General features: G+C 46.1%; 1 protein-coding gene across 1 annotated transcript in view; it reads left to right on the top strand.

Annotated features, from left to right (window-relative positions):
- Positions 1-14119: 14119 nt before the first annotated feature.
- ESYT1 (extended synaptotagmin 1) overlaps positions 14120-20347 on the top strand; it is a 58016-nt gene continuing 51788 nt past the window's right edge. The window contains exon 1 of the mRNA XM_080994444.1: positions 14120-14541. Coding sequence (XP_080850570.1) covers positions 14179-14541 — 363 coding nt within the window. The 5' untranslated portion in view covers positions 14120-14178. The remainder of the gene's footprint in view (positions 14542-20347) is intronic.

Raw genomic sequence — 20347 nt, 5'->3', positions numbered from 1 at the left:
CTCTGCTTCTGGTATCTTGCACAGGGCACTGTGACCAGCACTCTTTTTAGCTGTCCACTGCACAGGCCTGTTTTCTGGGGTGCATCAACCGCTCTCCTTGCTTGTGACATGTGATCTGGATCATCTGCAGCATGATCTGTGAGCAGCTAATGGTTGGTTGGTCAGTCCGTGTTATGAAGACAGTCTAGGTGGCCTTCAGCTCTGTGAGGAGCGTCTGCACCAATCCTGCTTCTGTGGTTTGTGGCATTTCCTCTCTAACATGGAATCCAGTGTTTCGTTGAGGGAGGTTAGGCTGCATATCTGTAACAAAGAGTTCCTCAGGATCATTTGTAAGGAGCCATGGCAGCTGAAATAATCAATGAAAGTATGTGCTGTGATTCTGGGAATACCCTCCCAAAAATTCCTATTGTATCAAATTGCAGCTTATCCAGACTGAATCATCTTTACAGTTCTATATGAGCTCAGTTTCATGCAGAATAACTGACCGTTTCCTGAGAGTCCCTAAATCTCCAGCCCCCTTGACAGGAATGGTGAACATGGCCCTTTGGGTGTTGCTGGCCGGAGCTGGTGGGAGTTGAGAGCCCAGCAAGATCTGAAGGCCACAGGCAAGCCATGTCAGGAATGCAATTCTGGGTAGGGAGGGAAGAAGGCATGGTCGCAATTCACCCATTCATTGGCCTTGTGCTGTAGCCACCCATATTTCAGATGTTTCTAACACATTGCTTTAGAAACCAACCAACCAACAATTGCTCAGCTTTTAAAAAAATATTTGGAATCAGAATAAGAAAATTAAGGTTGCCCAACTGTATACAGATAAACACACAAACTTATATATGGTTTCTGTAATTTACTTTGAACACATCATGTGAGTGTTCTTCGAGCAGAATTTAAATTTTTAAAAGTTTCTTTTTACTTGTTACAGCAGTTGCACACTATTTTAATAGTAATAAACTGTATCTAAGATTGGAATTGCACAGAATATTCTAAGATTTTTTTAAAAGTAGGTGAATCTGAAATATTAAACACAGCTGAATATTCTGATAACTGCTGAAGTGCATGCTTGGGGAACGCAAGTACCAGTTTTTCTTCTACCAAGGAATCTAACTTGCAGTAAATAGATTTACCACCTTTTCATGAAATGCTCAACATAATGTTACCAACAACGAAGATCAAATATAAAATCAGTATTTTAAAAAACATGAGATCAAAACTTAAATCAAACTAAAACAAGGAATATGTCAGAGCAGCAATAGTATAATTGGCCAAAATACACCCTCACTTTAAAAAGACAAATTGTATCTCTGAGAATTTTGGGAGCAAACTGTTTTGTTTCCTAGAGTGCAATCCTATGCTTCAGTCTCACTGTGTGCTAGATGAGAGGAGCACGAATTGCAGTGATGCTATGATTGTTTGTTGTTTTACCTGTCCTTCACCAGCAGATCCCATGGCTGGTCACAACAATTTAAAAATCAATATTAAAAAATGCTAAAACATATTACAGTCACAGGGATAGGGTGAGTCCTGAAAATGCAAATGTCAGGTATCAAAGGCCAGGTGGAAGAGGTGTGTCTTCAGCATTTAGCAGAAGGTTCCTGGTGAAGGTGCAAGATGCACCTCTGTGCGAAGGGAGTCCCGCAGTCCAGGGGCTGCCACAGAAAATGGGCTGCAACTACAGCTCCATCTGCCCCAGCCAAGGCACCAGGTAGGGGAAGGCTAAGCTACAAGGAACTGCCTCTCTGGTGGGATTGATTTTTAACAGCATTTAATTGGAATAACTAAGAATGCTGGGACGTGGGTGGCGCTGTGAGTAAAACCTCAGTGCCTAGGACTTGCTGATCGCATGGTCGGCGGTTCGAATCCCCGCGGCGGGGTGAGCTCCCGTCTTTCGGTCCCAGCTCCTGCCCACCTAGCAGTTCGAAAGCACCCCTAAGTACAAGTAGATAAATAGGTACCGCTTTCTAGCGGGAAGGTAACGGCATTTCCGTGCGCTGCGCTGGTGCTGGCTCGCCAGAGCAGCTTCGTCACGCTGGCCACGTGACCCGGAAGTGTCTCCGGACAGCGCTGGCCCCCGGCCTCTTTAGTGAGATGGGCCCACAACCCTAGAGTCGGACATGACTGGCCCGTAAGGGCAGGGGTACCTTTACCTTTTTTAAGAATGCTGGGGATGTTGTGATATATCTCCATCCTCCCTGGGGCAAGAAATATAATGGTTTAGAAATCTTAATGAATACTCAAAGCAGCCCTGGGGCCACAGATGTCTGTGCCGCTCCTTCGCATTAAAACAAGCTGGCAGTCTTGTAATAGTCTTCTGCCACTAGATGGCACGATAGCCCCTGGGTGATATTTATTTACCAAGAGTTGGATTGAGCGCCCGGAGCTGAGCTTTCACCTATGACAGAGTATTTTATAACATAAACCTGGCTCAATTCCATATTTGCTTGTTGCATATTCTGTAATCAGATCTGCTACAGGCTTCTTCTAAAGGAAAGAGCACAGACCTGGTACATAAAAACACTTTGTGCCATGTAAAATGGAGCCACATTTGTTTTTACTGTTCAGCTGATGACTTATATTGACCCCTAATTATTCTGTGCAAATTCAGGCTTCTAGTATTGTGCAGCCTGACAATTCCAGCTGTTGCTGCTCCCGCTTCCTCCTCCTCCTCCTCCTCCTCTTTTTCTTTAAAAAAGCTTCTTTGAATAAGCAAAATGCAGCACAATCCTGTATCCAGAGAAGTAGGTCCTATTGAATTCATTGGGGCTTACTCCCAAGTAAGTTGGCTTCAGATTCCTCAGTGGTGGTGGACAGATGCCTTTTCTGGCTGCTTTGGACTACAACTCCCATCAACTCAGCCAGCATGGCCAATGATCAGGCATGTAGGGAGTTGCCATCCAAGAATATCTGAAAGGCCCCACCCTTTGTCAGATCCTTATGGCTGAGAAGATAGGCTAGGTGTTGTAGGAAATCTCAAAAACCCACAAGGGGATTGAGTAAAATCCCCAAGTTAGACGGAACATCCTCAGGATCAGGAGGAAACAAAAGAGCCTGACTGAACATGCAGTATTGCATCCCTAGATACTCCCAGTTGCAGAAATTGGACATGTCTTTGCTTAGAGTAGCCATTGACACTTGGTCAAATGAATGGACACCAATTTGCATGTGCTGCGTGTAGATGCACATTTAAAAATATTAGTAGGTTATATCCTACCAAGTCATAGTCACTAGACCCATTGATTTCAGTGATTCCAAGTACAGCTTAGTTGGGTATATGATATTACCTTGAGTATGACTGATGTGTTATATCACTCTATAATTCTACATAGGAATACTATGCATCTCACTGTAGTGGGGAAGACTGTGGCCTGTGTGTTTGTGCTTAGTCTGCTGCCAAGGTGCTATCTGTTGATGGGCAACTTCAGTGCCCCTGCTCTTCCTTCTGTATCTTTCAACCAGACCTGGAATGCACGGCCATTCAAATAGGACACCTTCGTACAGAAAACTGCCACCTGTCCTCATCCTAAGCCTCTGATAACTCTGAAAATCGACAACTGTCTTCTGTAAAATAGGACACCTGAGCATCTGATAGTTGCTGTTGTTCTTCTGCTAATGAGTGAACGTGATGCCATTTCTCTTTCATCCTAGCTTTTTCCACATTCTGCATAATCTAAATAGGATCCATTTGTTTGTATATTTAGGTTACTTCCTAAACAAACAATGCAAAATTAAGAGACAGTCTTTTTTATATATAAAAAGACTAAGTATTCCCCCCCCCCCCCCATGGCTGGGAGTGCTAGGATGGGAAGCATCCATGTAATCCATCTTATCTTGGACACACACCAGTGATGCATCAAAGGAGCACCTTACTTGATTTAGTTCTTGGGGGGGGGGGGAGAGATAGATAGAGAAAGGGGTTGCACTGGAAGTAAGCAAGGACACCGCAGGGACTTGAACCCCGTCCTAGAAACCAGGAGTGCCAACCACCAGCGCCTTTTGCTTTTTTTTTTTAATGCAACAAGGTGAAAAGCAAAACCTGAGAGAACACTCTGAATACAGAATGTTCTCTCAGGAAAAAGAAAACCCTTAAGAGTTATAAAGTTGCAGAGAGAACACAACCGAGCAAGGGATATTCACCTAGATGTGTTTAAGTCACAGAGTGCCATTTTGACTGCCATTAATTTGCAGGGCAGAAGAGAGAGACTGGTTCCAGTCTTAAAACTCTGCCTTTATGCTCACCTTTTCATTTGTCCCTCTGAAGTGTGAATTCATGGGCCTGGCAGTTCCTTCTGCTGGTCTGTGAAAAGCAATCTGGACTGATTAGTCTGTCCCCGGCCCATTCCCGCCAATTCCAGAGAAATGGAACACAGCTGTTCTTACTAACCTGACTTCTGCAGGAAGAGCTGGCTTCCCCTGAGTGTGGTGGGCTCTTGGACAGAACTGTGAAGAGATCAAGCGGGGGGAAATTGAGAGGCCAGCACAAAAGGATTGTACTGAAAAAGATCACTGAATTGTGGAGTGTGAAGTTCACTTGCCATTAAGGTTCCTGAAGGCTTGCAGAATTCTATTTCTTGTGTCACTGAGATGCACCTGGAAGAGACTAGGGTCTTCAGCAGCCCTCCCCTCCAGACACAGAGGAGCAAAAACAGCAGGTTACCTAAAGCAGTGCACTCAAGATGCAGGTGTCTCTCAGTGCTACAGTGCAGATGTTCACTTGATGTATCAAGAGCTCTGACACTGCCTCTTACTTGTCAATGGAGCAGATCTGCTTCAGGCACAGGTAGCTCTGTGAGGTCTGTAAAAAAAAAGAGCTGGAACAAAACAAGGCTGGCTGTCCCACCAAAAGATGTACCTTATTGTGTGGTGATGGCACAGGAAAGGGCCTCCCCTGCAGTGGTGTCCCGACAAGAGAAGTCCCTCCAAGTAGAAGCTCGGAGAGCGATTGCATTAGGCTTTCGAGTTCGTGGCTCTTCTGAAAAAATGATTGAATAACCAACATTGCTCAATACAAACTCTTTGTAATATTTAGTTTGCATATTGGATGTATTATTCCATTTAGAGCCTGCCTTTTCTCCAACAGGCTCAGGGTGCTTGAATGGTCTCCCTCACTGCAACCTGAAAGAATCTTTATACAAAGAGTTGCAGGCAGAACACAACAGAGATTTTCTCCTCAGCCAAGCACAAGATACTCACCTAGTTGACCTTCAGCCAGAAAACACACACCTGTATTGCTGCTATAATTACAATACAGCATTTAGAGATCACTTTTTAGTTATTAGTGCCTATTGCCCCTCTGATAATTCAAAAGTTTTCTGCCCTTTATGTACAGGAAAAAATGGTCAAGGCTCATCTTTCCTGATTACGAATATGGATGTGCTTAAACGTTTGCTGGACTTTTTTTGCTTAAAAATGGCCAACAAAATGGTGAAAACCTCTACTCACTCCAATGCCACCTCTACCATTGCCAACAGTGGATCCACCCTCAAAATGCCTTATTTGCTTATTCACACTGAAATTAGCAAGGCAACTGTTACAGACAAAGGAAGCAGTTTGATGCATCCGGTTTTAAAATGGGTATTCTAAATGTATTACCTTAGGAACAGAATTACTAGCGAGGATCCAAAATGCTGGCATGTTTGGAACCTTCTGGATTTATACACCTCTGAAGGAACAAAAACTCAACAATAGTTTGGTGACTCTCTTCTGCAGTTGCCCAGTAACTACAGTTAGGTATAATACTCTCAGCCTTGGTTGGTTGCTTTTTGCTGCTCCTCCTTGTGGCTTTCTCAGTTATTTCCCCCTTTTATGCTTCCCCCAGAACCAGTTCTTGATCCTAGTGGCTTCCAAACCTTTTCTGGATCAATAGTTATTTCTCTTTCTGTGCCTTCATTCTTTTCTAGCTTCACCAATCTGAAGTGGCTCCTGTTGCCTTTATTCCCATCAGGGAAAAGGGTGGGAAATAATGATGATGATGATGATGCCTCTTCCTAGCTTCCTATGCCAAATTCCACCACTTTTTAGCCAGCTGCTCAAGAGGGTTTGTTATTCTACTCCTTGGAAGCCACATTATAAATAAAATGAAGTTCTGCCCATTAGTGAAGGAGGTTCTCTATAGTTCTCTATATACCTTCCATCAGCTTCGGCTGGTGGCCCAGCTACTCCCCTATCTGGACAGGGATAGCCTAACCACGGTTGTAAATGCTCTGGTGACCCTTTATTGGGTTATTTTTGTTTTGATTTTGCGTATTTGATATTTTATGTGAACCACCCTTAGACCTTCATGTATAGGGCGGTATAGAAATTAAATTAATGATGATGATCATGCTAACAACTTCGGCAACAGAAACCCCTGCCTGTTCTTTTTATTAAATGGCTTTTCCAGTTGCCTTTTAAACGAAAAGCCTTCTATTTTCTGTATTTATTCTTCACTCTGCTTGAAGCAGACTTCATATCCACCTACTTGTCCTTTCCTGTGCTCCTTTTCACATCCAAAGATTTGTTGGTCGAAAGATATATAAACTTGATTTCACCCCTCACATTCCTTCGTCTTAGTTTTCCCTTGGCCTTTCTAGTCATCAGGTGTTTTCGTTTTTCTTGATTCTCTTTAAAATCTTCATCTTGGTATTTTTATGAATTTTCAGTTTAAATTTTGCTTGGCTAAGCTTTCTTTTGGGGGCTTTCTCAAACTCCATCATCTCTCCACAATTTACTCTCCCTGTTTTATTAGGATTAATTCTTTGATGGCCTTCTATTTTCTTTCAGCTTCCTTTAACTTAAAATTTATTGCCTCTCCTAACACTTTTTAGGGAGCCACTAAATTAAGATTTGTTGTATCTCTTTTTAAAGTTGTAAATAATAATTCTTCCCTGCCGTACGATTCCTTTGTTTACTTAAAAAATAAATATTAACTATAGTTTTAAAAAGAAATATAACCTAAGCTGGTTTTAGTTTCCATTTTAAACCTATTCCCCCAGCCTCCCTCTCCTAATCCTTCGGCCCACTAGCTCCTTCAGTTCTGACCAGTGAGAGGGCTAAAACCAGTACTATAGCCAGGGACAGTCTCACTCACTAGAATCTGGCTCGCTCCTTCCACCACCTGTTGGTCATAAAGACACATTAAAAAGTCCCTTAGCCCATTAATACAGTGGATACAAATGTGTTTGTTTTCAACATGGCATCATTGCGCATGGGTAAGAAATTAGTGCCCACCCCACTCCCTAATAACAAGGTTGCTGTGGTGCCAACTTGAATAAAATATTGGGGGGGGGGAAGCTACTCCCTACATAATCAATCACATGACCTGGCACACACACACCATTTGAATGGCAATACCTATCAACTTCTTTGGGGGGGGCAGTCTCCAGTGGCAGAGCTTCAAGATCGGGGGGGGGGGTGGAGAGCAGACGGGGGTGTGACTGGCACATCTCGGGGGCGTGGCATGTGTCCTGGGGGCATGGTGCGCCGCATGCGGGGGCGTGGCATCCAGCGCAGGGGGGACCAGCCACTATGGCACCCCACCGGGATCATGCCACTGGGGGCGGTGCGCTCCCCCCTTCACCCCTGTTCTTCCGCCAGTGCTAGTCCCTTCAAATATTTTATTGGGGAGGGGGCTTAAGAGGCGTTAGCTCCTAAGTTGGGGTATGTGTCATTCCTGGATCAATGTCTTTGGTTACTTGGCTATGTGTAGCACCTGCTGTGCCTTTGAACGGCATTTTGCCCATGCATCACACTGATCTGAGCATTAAAGATTTTGGTAGACGCTGCAACCTGAGTTCGAATTCTTCATTGAGTGGGAGACAGGAAATTCTCCTCCACATCATGTTTTTCTGGAGTTTCTCCTGACCCTTCCATAGCCAGCTTTTGGGGAGGGGTGTGTGGGTGTCTGTACTCTTCCCTTTCCCTATAACAAGATGTTCTTGTTCCTCCCATCATTTCTACCCGGTTGTAATTGAAAGTGGCAGCATGAGCAAACATCTCCTAAGGGATTGCAGGTAGAAAATTGTCTTCTAGCTTTTATTTTTTGGTTGCTTGGAAATACTCTGGAGAAGAAGGAACCTAGACAGCTTTGGGAAGATGGGGACCTTCAGTCCTTGCAACCTACTGGGAAGAGTTGTTGAGAGCATTAGGCCTAAGTTGTTTTGGTTTCTTTGAACAAAGAATTAACATCACTGACACTGGTGTTTTTATTGCTGACCTGCTCCTGACTCCTGCTCCCCAGGGTCCTTCCCAACCAATTGGAGACTGCACTGCTATGCCTGCCTTTGCTCCTCTCACTTCATGCCTCTCCAGGTCCTGGGGGAGAGGAGGCTGTAACAGCAGGAGGGGAAGACACCCTGGCTTCTTCACCACCCTGAGTCATCTCTGCCTCTTGGCCTCCGTCCTCCTACTTTCCTGCTTCAGCTTCTGCTTCCAGACTTCTCTCTGCCACAGACTCTCCCTGCTCACTAAATCCTGTTACCTCTTCAGCTTCCAATACCACCTCCTCCCCATCTGTTCTCTCTTTTTCCTCTGACCACTCACTGTTGTCCCACCACCACCGCTCCCCGGGTTTTGATCCTTCTTCCCTTGGGGCTTCCTCAGCTGGTGCTTCTCACGATTCCTCTGTGTCCAGCCAGTCCATGACACTAATCGTATGGCAATTTAATACAGAACTCTGAATTTCATTGCCAGTAATATTTGATGAAGACCTCAGTAAGTGGCATCATTAATGGTGCTTTTTCTTGTGTTGTAACAGTGTTCTGGAACGGTCTGTAATTTAGGTTAAACAGTAAAATGAGTAAGCCAAGATGGCCTCAGCTGCCGGCTGTGTATTAAAAAGCTTCTTTGCTCGTCCTGTGATATCTGCTCAGCAAGTAACAGCTACTCTGTTGCACAAAAAATGCTTTTAGCAAGATAAGCTTATGAGAAATGTAATCAGCTAATGCAGGAAGTATTTATTTATTTATTTATTTGTTCCTGCCAAGCACCACATGAATAGTCTATAAATGTGGAAAGGGAATGGAGCCTGATCCTGTGCAGAAATTAGGATTCAGTGCCTTAGGGGTGCACACCTCACTGTGCATAAGAATAGGGTTACTGATGCGCATGGTGACCTTGGGAGGAATCCTGTCCCTTTCCTGTGCTTTCCTTTTGCTTCAGACAGCAATGACAATGCAGAGCCTTAATGGCTGAGCAAACCAAAGCCCTCTTTAGCTCTGTAACGTCTGTGTATTCTGTGGCAGAATTTCCAGGTCACGGAAGTAAAAATGTGGACTTCCCTGGGATCTGCACCACCTCGTAAACCCAAACAGGTTAGCCATGGAGAGAAAACACGGTGGTGCTTTCATTCCCCCCACTCCTTACTTCAAGTCAGGCATAGGCAAACTCGGCCCTCCAGATGTTTTTGGGACTACAACTCCCATCATCCCTAGCTAACAGGACCAGTGGTCAGGGATGATGGGAGTTGTAGTCTGGAGGGCTGAGTTTGCCTGTGCCTGCTTCAAGTCTAGTGTAGGTAAGGAAGGAGCCCAAAGAATCCAATGCGGAAGCTGCCTTAGCAGATGGTAAGCAGAGACCGTGGTGTTATGCCACAATAGTAATCAGGAGAGCAAAAGCAAGGTACATTATTGCCTAAGATGGAAGATCCAAATGCTACAGACACACACACACACACACACACTTTTCAGTTGGAATTCCACAAAATAAATCCCTGCAGGAATGTGTGTGCTTTGATGGACTGGTCTGTTAATCTCTTAACTGCTCTGTTTGCTACCTTTGCACGTGTAAAATTGACTTGCTTCCTGGCAGGACCATGCCAGATAAACAACTGCAATAATATACCAAACATATTTTCGTTGTCAAGGAGTCAGTTTAGACCTAGGTTCAAATCCTCACCCAGTAATGTGACACCCAAATATCAAATGTATTACTGTAGCATTCCTTGGCAGAATGGTAAGACAACCTCCCAAGCAGCAGGTCAGTGTAGCGCCTATGAAATTTGTAGGACTTAATTCTGCCCGTTTATATGGCTTTTTTTTTTTTTTGCAGGGGGGAGGGGAGGACTCACTAGAAAAGTGGTTCTGAAGGGATGTGATGCATCACACTGGTGTGGCGGGAGAGGTGTCAAGTGTGGCAGGGAGATTCAAGGACAATCAATATTGTATTTTAGGAATAATTCATGTTCTTATGTACTGTAGCTGCATTGTTTTAAACTTTCTGTATGTCCCCATTATCATATTATAAAGTAGTTGTGTTCTATGTTATAAATCAAGCACTGCTAGGAGTTGTTTCTTTTTGTTTTCCAATGTATTTCTTATCAATAAAAAAATTGGTGTGGCGCAAGCAAGTTTTTATTCTGAAATTGTTGCCCAGAGAAAAAAGCTTGAGAACCACTGCATTAGAGGAATTCATACAGCTGTTTAGCAAGCATGGTGTCAGGCAGCTTCCTAGATGATGAGCGCAATAGACGTGGAAAGAGGATGCTGTTGGACCACATTTGTTTAAAGAAGGGCAAGAGAGATTATTTCTGAAAATAAAGATGCAGATCTTCAAGCCTGTTTCAGAAGGTCTTGCCCCCTCTTCTCCAGCGTTTGTGACCTGCGCATTCGTACCTGGTAGTAAGGAAAACAACTTTTTATATGAATTTTTGCTCTATTATCAATGTGTTCTGAGCCTCAGTGTCCTGCTTAAATTAAACCTTCTTTGACAGAGCACGAAGAAGTCACACAAATCCTCATGGACAGTGTTTGTATTCATAATAATAATAATAATAATTTATTATTTGTACCCCGCCCATCTGGCTGGGTTTCCCCAGCCACTCTGGGTGGCTTCCACAGAAACCAAAAATACACTAAAATATCACACATTAAAAACTTCCCTGAACAGGGCTGCCTTAAGATGTCTTCTGAATGTCAGGTAGTTGTTTATCGCTTTGACATCTGATGGGGCGGCGTCCACAGGGCGGGCGCCACTACCGAGAAGGCCCTCTGCCTGGTTCCCTGTAGCTTTGCTTCTTGCAATGAGGGAACCGCCAGAAGACCCTCAGAGCTGGACCTCAGTGTCTGGGCTGAACAATGGGGGTGGAGACGCTCCTTCAGGTATACTGGGCCGAGGCCGTTTCGGGCTTTAAAGGTCAGCACCAGCACTTTGAATTGTGCTCGGAAACGTACTGGGAGCCAATGTAGGTCTTTCAAGACTGGTGTTATGTGGTCTCGGCGGCCGCCCCCAGTCACCAGTCTAGCTGCCACATTCTGGATTCGTTGTAGTTTCCGAGTCACCTTCAAAGGTAGCCCCATGTAGAGCGCATTGCAGTAGTCCAAGCGGGAAATAACTAATACAGTGTTACAGGCAGGCAAATGCACCAGTCTTGGGAATTCAGATGTAGGAAAAGTGTGTTGTTTGTTTGTGCTTCAGTAAGTAGCAGGGAAGTGGGAAATGACACAGTTGTTAGTGTGGGGGTAGTGGGAAAGAGGAGGAAATGTACGCAGAGCTGCAACATGCAAATAAGATAAAGCCAGTACAGTTTGCCTGATAAAATATAAATTGTTACTATGTTTTTTGTAATTGGACATTCAGCCCTTGAACTTGCAACTGGTCTGTGGAACCCATCTAGAGAATTCACCAGCATTAAGGATACCCGTCAACTTGACATTAGAATTTTACTACAAAAGTTGTGGTTATTTAACATAACCACATATGTTCTCTCGAAGAAGGGGTGTAGTAGAAAGCTGAGAAGCCACAATGAAAGGGGTAGAGTCAATGAAATAAAAACTAATTGGAATATATACCTTGCCAAGGATAGTTTTGAGCGCTTAAAAAAATTGGTTACTGAGGTTTAAAGAGGAATGTATGTATTTCATTTATTTTTTAAATGAAAATCATTGGAAATATACTACCCAGTAATAAAGGTCCCTGAACAGTTTACAGAATTGGACTTTAAATGAAGCCTCAGACTCCAACTAGAAATATTGGTTTCACTGAATTCTCATAAGTCTAAACAAGTGTTGTTTAAAGGGAGAAGTTCTCTAACTTTACAGAGAGGGTATTCTAGAGGCTCCTCATGTCACACTTCATGTTTTGGTTCAAGACTAAATGAGATTTACATCAGAATTATGCAAAGGCAACAGATGTGCTTGGGGCACATTTCTAAAATACCTACAGATACAGGATCGCCTTCATGAATCAAGAGGGGATAGCAAAGTTTGGACTGACAGCTAGTGGTTAAAATGAGGCAAATATTGACAAGGCCCTCAAAACTGTAGCATGCTGTATGGATAGTTCCTATATATTTAGACTTCATTTTTAAAAAATGAGTGTGAAATTAAACCATTTGTATTAATATAAGCACTTGGTGCTGAGAAAAGTACAATACCAATGGCCTATTCAGTCATTTCCTTTCTCTCAAACTGTTGAGTAGCTAATTCGAATAACATTCCAAACTACACTTTTATTTTCATATACTTTAATTCCAGAAACAGAAGGATAGCTCTGGTTAGTGGCTATAAAGAGCAAGCAAGCAAGATTCAACGCCATCTAGAAGTCTTGCTACACTGGAAAAAAGAAGTGTAAAAAGATGAATGTGGTTTCTTGAATCACAGTGGGGGAAATTAACTCTGCACACAATAGTCACTATTGCACTGCACAAGGGCAGAGCCCTCCAGATGTTGCTGGACTATGAGTCTCATCATTCCTCCCGCTTGTCTTGCTGGCTGGCGCTGATGGAAGTTGGAGTCCAGTAACATCCAAACTTCTTGGGAGAAAAGCAATGACAAACCTAGACAGCATCTTCAAAAGCAGAGACATCACCTTGCCGACAAAGGTCCGTACAGTTAAAGCTATGGTTTTCCCAGTGGTGATGTATGGAAGGGAGAGCTGGACCATAAAGAAGGCTGATCGCCAAAGAATGGATGCTTTTGAATTCTGGTGCTGGAGGAGACTCTTGAGTGTCCCATGGACTGCAAGAAGATCAAACCTCTCCATTCTGAAGAAAGATAGCCCTGCGTGCTCACTGGAAGGACAGATCCTGAAGCTGAGGCTCCAATGCTTTGGTCACCTCATGAGAAGAGAAGACTCCCTGGAAATGACCCTGATGTTGGGAAAGATGGAGGGCACAAGGAGAAGGGGACGACAGAGGACGAGATGGTTGGATAGTGTTCTCGAAGCTACCAGCATGAGTTTGACCAAACTGCGGGAGGTAGTGCCTGGCGTGCTCTGGTCCAGGGGGTCACAAAGAGGCGGACACGACTAAATGACTAAACAACAACATCCAAACACCATTCACACGCGGTGCCTCACCTTTGCTGCTGCTGTAACACAGGTGTGCATTGCTTTGATTTGTAGTTTGTGAAGATTCTCTGTATGGGGAGGATATTATTTTTGTTTGTTACTATGTTATGTATTTTTGTGCTTTTTTATTGTAAACTGCCCTGTTCTGCTTGGGTGAAGGGCGGTACAGAAATTAACTAACTTTCTGACGGTAATAGCTGTTCGACAGTGGAACAGACTCCTGCAAGAGGTGGTGAATTCTCCTTCCTTGGAGGTTTTTAAGCATCTGTCATGTATGATCTAGTTAAGATTCCAGCATTGCAGGGGGTTGGACTAGATGACCCTTAGGGTCCCTTCTAACTCTACAATTCTACGATTCTCTGAATGGGCTGGAATAGGGCGAGGAAGCCTTGCGTGCTGGTAATGAATGTGCTTGGAAACTTTGTTTTGGAGCCTCTTGTAATTAAAAGCAGCAGCAGCAGCAGCTCGACTTGCGCCCCCAGGCTAAGGAACCACAGAAGGGCTACCTCCCTCTCTCCCCGCCCAAGACCCAGCGGAGCCCTTCGAAGAAAGAAGGGTCCATTCTTTTGTCCGCGGGGCGTGTGGACAGCGGCCAGCCCGAAGGCGCTGCAGCCCGAGAGAGAAAAGGGGGCGGGGCCAGCCTTTCGTTACTTTCTTTCTCTCTCGGAACGGCAGCCGCCCAATCGGAATGGAGGGGCGCGGCTTCGCTCCGCCGCCCGGCTCCTCCTCCTCCCCCTCTGCCCAATCACGGGGCGCGGCGTCCCGCCCAGCCTCGAGCTCGGCTCCGCCCTCGCAAGCTCGCCTTCCAATCGGCGGGCGGAGCGAGCGAGCCTCGTTCCCGGACTGCAGCAGCCGCGGGAGCTGGCGAGTTGCTGGCTTCGCCGCAGTGCGAGACTGGCGGGTTCCTGTGGCGGGAGCGCCATGGAGCGGGCCCCGGAGCAGGAGGCGGCGGCGGCGGGGGCGCCGGATCCGGGCGCGGGGGTCTCCTCGGGCTCCGGCGGCTCTCGCTTGCCCGGCGGCATCGGCTCTGCGGAAGCCCTGGCGGCGCTGGGCGCGATCGGGCGGCGGCTGCTGTGGCTGCTGCCGGTGTACCTGGCGGGCCGGGCGGGGCTGAGCCTGGGCTTCGTGGTGGCCGGCGTGGCCCTCTACATGGGCTGGCGGGGCCGGCGGATGAGCAAGGAGCGGTCGCTGCGAGCGGCCGGGCTGTTCCTGGGGGGCGAGGAGGCTGCGCTGAGCGCCACGGGGCTGGGCCGAAGCCTGGGGCAGAGCGAGCTGCCCGCCTGGGTAAGAGCCGTGCTATGCCGTTTTACATGGGGGGGGGGGGCTCCGGGATTCCCCCTTGCGTCCCGTAGCGCTGAGGAAGTTCCCCAGGGAAGAAAAGGAGCAGCAAAACAAGGCGCGAGCTTTGGGATCGCAGGACCTCAGCCGTGCCCAAATCTCCTCGCCTTGGATGCGCTCAGACGGAATATTTACGCATTCCCGGTTTCACATGCGTGGCTGCTTCCGTGGGTGTCGGTTTCCTGCTCCTGCAAGGCTTATTTTGAAAGGGGTGGGTGAGTAGGCAAATAGTGGTAAAAATACGGTTGCGGGGCGGTGATCCCAGGTCCAAGAAGGGAGCACGTGAAAGTTACTGGCCCACTAAAATGTTTTCTCTGTTTGTCTGCCTTGACACACATGCCTGTACCAGCTGCCTCTGAAGCTTGTAAAGATTTGATTTTGTAAATCTTCCCTTCCTGGTCACTTGGAGGCTGCTTTTTATCTGGTGCATTTATAACACCACCTTCCTTCATCATACATACTGTCCAGACCTGCTGAGGGCTGCACGGTGTGGCCCCAGACTGCCCTCAGAACCTACTTTCTTGCAAGAATCAATCAGGCGTCTTTTGACCTGCATTAAGTGATGCTGAGTAGTATACACTGTTGCACTCCTGCATTTTTGATGCCTAACTCCATTCCCTGCTCCATCCTTAGTTTGCTTGTGGGTGTCTTGACCAGGCCTATGGAAAGCAAAATATCTGTGGGTGAATCTCACTGCTTCTGCTGGCATCCCAGGTTTTTCCTTCCCCTTCTCCATGGCAAAGAAAACAAGGAGGCAGTTAGCCTCAGGCTTCATCTGCAAAATGGGGATAATACTGGCATATGTCACAGGGCTATTGGAAGGATAGCAGCAGGCATGCAAAGATTCTGAGCAGTAGAAATGCTACGTATTATTATGCAGTAGTAGTAGTATTATCTCCCTCTGCTCACCTTCCAGCTGCTTTGTCTTAGAAGGGTGTTTGCAGCCATCAACCTGTAACTTTCCATGTTTCACTGCTCTGCACGAGGGAAGAAATGAAACTGCATCTGGGAGTGGAAGGAAGAAGGCAGCAGCCTCTGGCTAGATGCTGTGGCTTGGGGAGAAGCACATGTTCACACCCTCTTGCAAAACTGCTGCTGCATTTAGCACCCTCCTGCAATTTGTAACTGCTCCTGCTCTCTTGATAGGTTTCCTGCTTTCTAAAGTTCTCCTTTCTGCATCTTTAACTATTTTGATCCATCATTTTATCATCTGCTTCCCTATTTAGCTCCCCTTACAACTTCCTTCCAGAACCCTCCCCCCTCCCCCGTGAGGGAATCCTATTTGATTTTCCTGCTTTCCATCTCTCTGCAGTGCTTCTCTATCTGTGTAGATTAAGGTTACCAGATTTTTTCTAAGAATCTGGGGACACTTTTTAAAAAAAAAAGAAAAAAAGGTTATTTTCAAAAAGTTACTATTTTTTTAAAAAAAGAAGTAGTATCTTCTCTTCTGTGGTCTCCTCTGTCGCGCAGCTTTCCTCTGGGCCCCAGCCTGCTCTCTTGGAGCACTAGCTGCCGTGGAGTAGGCTCGGGCCGGGCCTGGGCTCGGCCACGTGTCCTTGCCCTCCCAGTGCTCTCCTACCTCTCCTCCTCAGCGGCACGGCAAGGTCGGGGCTCCCCTCTTTTTTCTCCCTCCTCTTCCTCTTCCTTCTTCTCCTCTCCTCCCCCTCCCTGTGCTGGCTTTGGGGTTTTCCTGGCCCTGGAGTGCCACTGGGCAGTCAGCCAGGTGGCCAGGCGCTCTTGCTCCCAGCTCGATTTGGGTCGCGGGGTGTGTGTGTCAGCGGTTCCCCCAGTTGACGCGCCGGGCATCCCCAGTTCCCCCTCGGCGGTGGCGGTGGCAGCAGCAGTCTCGGCAGCCCAGAGCCAGCCTGGTAGCGCAATTGGCTCTGGCTGGCTTCAGGAGCTGCTCGCTGCCGTGGCATTCGCCATAAGTCCCCATATGATGTGTCTTGTGCTGTTGAACCAATCACGCAATATTCATTCCCTACTAATAAATCTACAAAACTTAAAATATAAATCTGGGGACATTAAATGAAATCCGGGGACGGATTTTGTCTGGGGACAGATTTGTAGATCCGGGGACTGTCCCCAGGAAACGGGAACATCTGGCAACCATAGTGTAGATGCCCTTCCTGGAGACGGGTACCTTTTCCCATCCTCCTATTAACTAGCTCATGCACAAATCTTGGCATTGTCTTCTGTCATGCCTGTCTTGCTTCTTTCTTGTCTTTTCTCTGCCCTCCCTTAGCAGCAATACTAAGGAGGAGTTGAATGAGCAACCCTGTAAGGGACAAGAATATCTAGCCAAGAAAAGGAGTAAAACAGCAGGAATTTAGTTTTTCTCTCTCTATTTTTTTTCTGGAATCTCTGTGTGTCGCAATATTCTTCTATCTTACGTTGGTCTCTTACATGGGCGTAGCCAGGTTTTTTTGTTGGGGGGGGAAGGAGTTTTGTTGGGGGGGGCAGAAATGACGTGATTGGTCAGTTAAGTATTTTTATTGTTTTACTTGATGGGGGGCAAGTGACACCCCCCCTAAGCCCATGGCTTTTTACAAGAGGAACACACCTCTCTGTACCTTTCACTCACTCTAGCTAGTATTTAGTTGGGTGTGATAGTGGAACGTTTCTAGTCCCATATCTGTGGTCCAAAAAGCAAAAAACAGGGGAACAGAACAGACTGCCAACAGGGATGAAAACAGGCGACTGGGTGGAAAAAGACCGCCCCTCTCTTTTTTTACTGTGTCCCCTGATTTGAGTGCTGTTGTAGTTTCAGGGGATGTTCAAAGAACCTGAGTATTTGGAAATCGATGATCATATCTTTCAGCTCTCAGTTCTGTAATGTGGCTTTTAGCACCCTAATCTAAAGTGAGTTCACAGGTTATCATTTTCCATGTGGTAATTGCTGCTCTTATGAGATAATGTGGATGTGCATAGCTGGTGTCAGCATTATGGAATAGAATGTTGTCTCTTCAGGAAATCAGCTAACATCGGGAGACAGTTTTGGAATGTGATACCTTAGCTCTGCTCTTGCTGTCAAATGGAACTTGTGAACTTGCCCTGGGTTAACTGTAGCCTGAAACCTCTGTGCACAAGCTGAAAGATCCGTATTGCTTCAGGGGCTGCAACCCTTGCTGGTCCTAAGGGTCACACTGTTAAACTAGGTCTCCAGCTAGGCACTAACATTGGCCGATGTGCATGCTGGCTTGCCTTAATTCTATTTTAATTGGATCTTTTGTAACTGAAGCTGGGATTGCACATCACACTGAATGCTTAACGGTCACTGAAAACAACAACTGTTCAGTTCCAAGCTCCTGCGGCTCTGTAACACCCAGTCCAAACTTAATGGTATTTGTGGGCATCTCTAGAGATGTGAAGGTATGGGGAAAAAATGGGGGGGCCCTATAAAAATGAAGAGAAGTGGTTAATTCAACCCCAGGTTTTCCTGTGTTTATTCCAGACTTCTAGCTGCCCCATTCCATCAGCAGAAAACGCAATGTGGAAAGCCCTGATAAATTGCCCTAAATGTGGGAAGGTAGAATTAAATGTGCTGTTGCAAAGTGTAAGGTAAAGGTAAAGGGACCCCTGACCATTAGGTCCAGTCGGGACCGACTCTGGGGTTGCAGTGCTCATCTCACTTTATTGGCCGAGGGAGCTGGCATACAGCTTCCGGGTCATGTGGCCAGCATGACTAAGCCACTTCTGGAGAACCAGAGCAGCGCACAGAAACGCCGTTTACCTTCCCACTTGAGCGGTACCTATTTATCTACTTGCACTTTGACGTGCTTTCGAACTGCTAGGTTGGCAGGAGCAGGGACCGAGCAACAGGAGCTCACCCCTTCGCGGGGATTCGAACCGCCGACCTTCTGATCAGCAAGTCCTAGGCTCTGTGGTTTAATCCACAGCGCCACCCTAACCCGTTGCAAAGTGTAGGTGTGGCCAAAAGATGCCTAACAGGGTTGAGTTATATTAACAAATATAACTCCCAAACCACCTTGCCTCCTATTATTGGCTTTACTTGCTTGTCCCTTGTCTCCTCTAACTCTCCTCTGCTGGAACTTAAGCTAAAAAACAAAAAAGCTCTGTCCATGATGTTTTGCTTGATCACCTTCCATCCTTCCGATCTTGTGTTAACATATTCCTCTAGTGCCTGATCATCAGTCTCAATTCTCCTTCTATGTGATGGGTGGAGTAAAATAAGATAAGGTGGAGATGCAGCATGTTAAAATCTGTTGTGGCAGGAAGTGCGCTGAGGTTCCCCCTTCAGCCCAGTGTCTTACTGATAAGGAGGAAAGAAAATCTTACAAGAGATACAGAAACGTACTCGCTACTGAAAGATGGCCTTGCTGTTAGGTCCCTGGGTAAGATAGCTACCCAGTTTTGCAGTGGCTGCTGAAAATGGAAAAGTGAAATATTTCTCTTTACAGCCTGATGCAACGAGTATGGCTTTGTTGCATAGTGGCAACAGAGGACCTGATTCTATAGGGATATAAGCAAGCGTTCTCTGCTTGAAAGTATAGATGCGACAAATGAACTTGCAGCAGGGTGCTAGTTTCCTTGGTCTCCGGGAAGCTAAGAGATGGGGAGTGGGTACCTCAGAGCTATTGACTAGTATGGTTATGGGCAGGAATGGGAGCACTGGAATAAAAATTCTGTGCCAAAGTAATCCAGATTCTATGGCAAAAGAAGCTAAAATGTCCAACCTGTGCCAATAATGTAACCTGTTTAGTGTTACTTGCAGGGCCCTCCCACCCATGAGGCAAGGTGAGGCAGCCACCTCAAGTGGCAGGGTCCATGGGGCAGCGGATCCAGCCTCCAAGGAACACCCCGCCTGTTGCTTCTCCCGCAGTGGCATTGGCAGCTGTGATGTGCTCCTTGGGGTCTCTGCCTCCTCCTTGGCATTCCCCCCCCCCCATGTCACTTCTGCAGCAGCTTATTGGAGAATAGGAGGCATTCCTGGGCTCTTCCCATCCTTGTTCCCAATGTAGATATTTATTCCCTAGCGAGGGGACACTATTATGTGGTTTGCCTTAGGTGCCAGCCCTGGTTACTTCTGTTCATAATAGGGGGGAATAAGGAATTTCAAAGTGAAGATCAGTTTTGATGATGCAAAGATGTTACCATATGTTGGCGACCTGCATACTTCGAACTCTGTCTTTGTAGGATTGAGGACCAGAAGCCTATAAAAACAACTGAGATTTCCAAGTTGTCAAATGCGGTGCAGGTAGCAGTGTTGCCTCCTCTTAAATGGAGTTGTGGAATGCAGAGAACCCTTGAAATGGAAACTGAGAGGATGATCTACTGGGGCACAACAAACTCCAGGGCCAGGAAGGTGGAACTGCTGACTCTGAAACTATTGAAGCCACAGTGGCTTGGTGGATATATTTTAGTATCTTGCTGAGGGAGCAGAACTGTTAAAGATGGAATAGGTTTGTCCATTTGGCTGTGGCTTTCAGCAAGCAGGAAGGTCATGTTCCAGGTACTTCGAAAGCTTATCGTCCCTTGAAATTGATTCTGTAGTGAAACTGTCAAAGCTCTCATATTGCATGAAACTCGCTGACTTCACTTTGTTAGGATAATAACAATAGCCCTTGACCCAAGACAGCAGTAAACATGGACATTACATTAAAAAGAGAGTCTAAAATTCATTCTTTTTCCTGTTGTAATTAATAATCCGGGGGCGGCAAAACTTAAGGATGGTGTCATTCTAGCTGAGATTTGTGATGCTGTGCTGTGCAATAACACAACTGTCAGTTGT

The sequence above is a fragment of the Podarcis pityusensis genome (assembly GCF_964106645.2).
Source record: "Podarcis pityusensis genome assembly, chromosome: 2".
Classification (NCBI taxonomy): Eukaryota; Metazoa; Chordata; class Lepidosauria; order Squamata; family Lacertidae; genus Podarcis; species Podarcis pityusensis.
The sequence above is the reverse complement of the archived record's forward strand: the minus strand, read 5'-3'. Positions and strand labels throughout refer to the sequence as shown.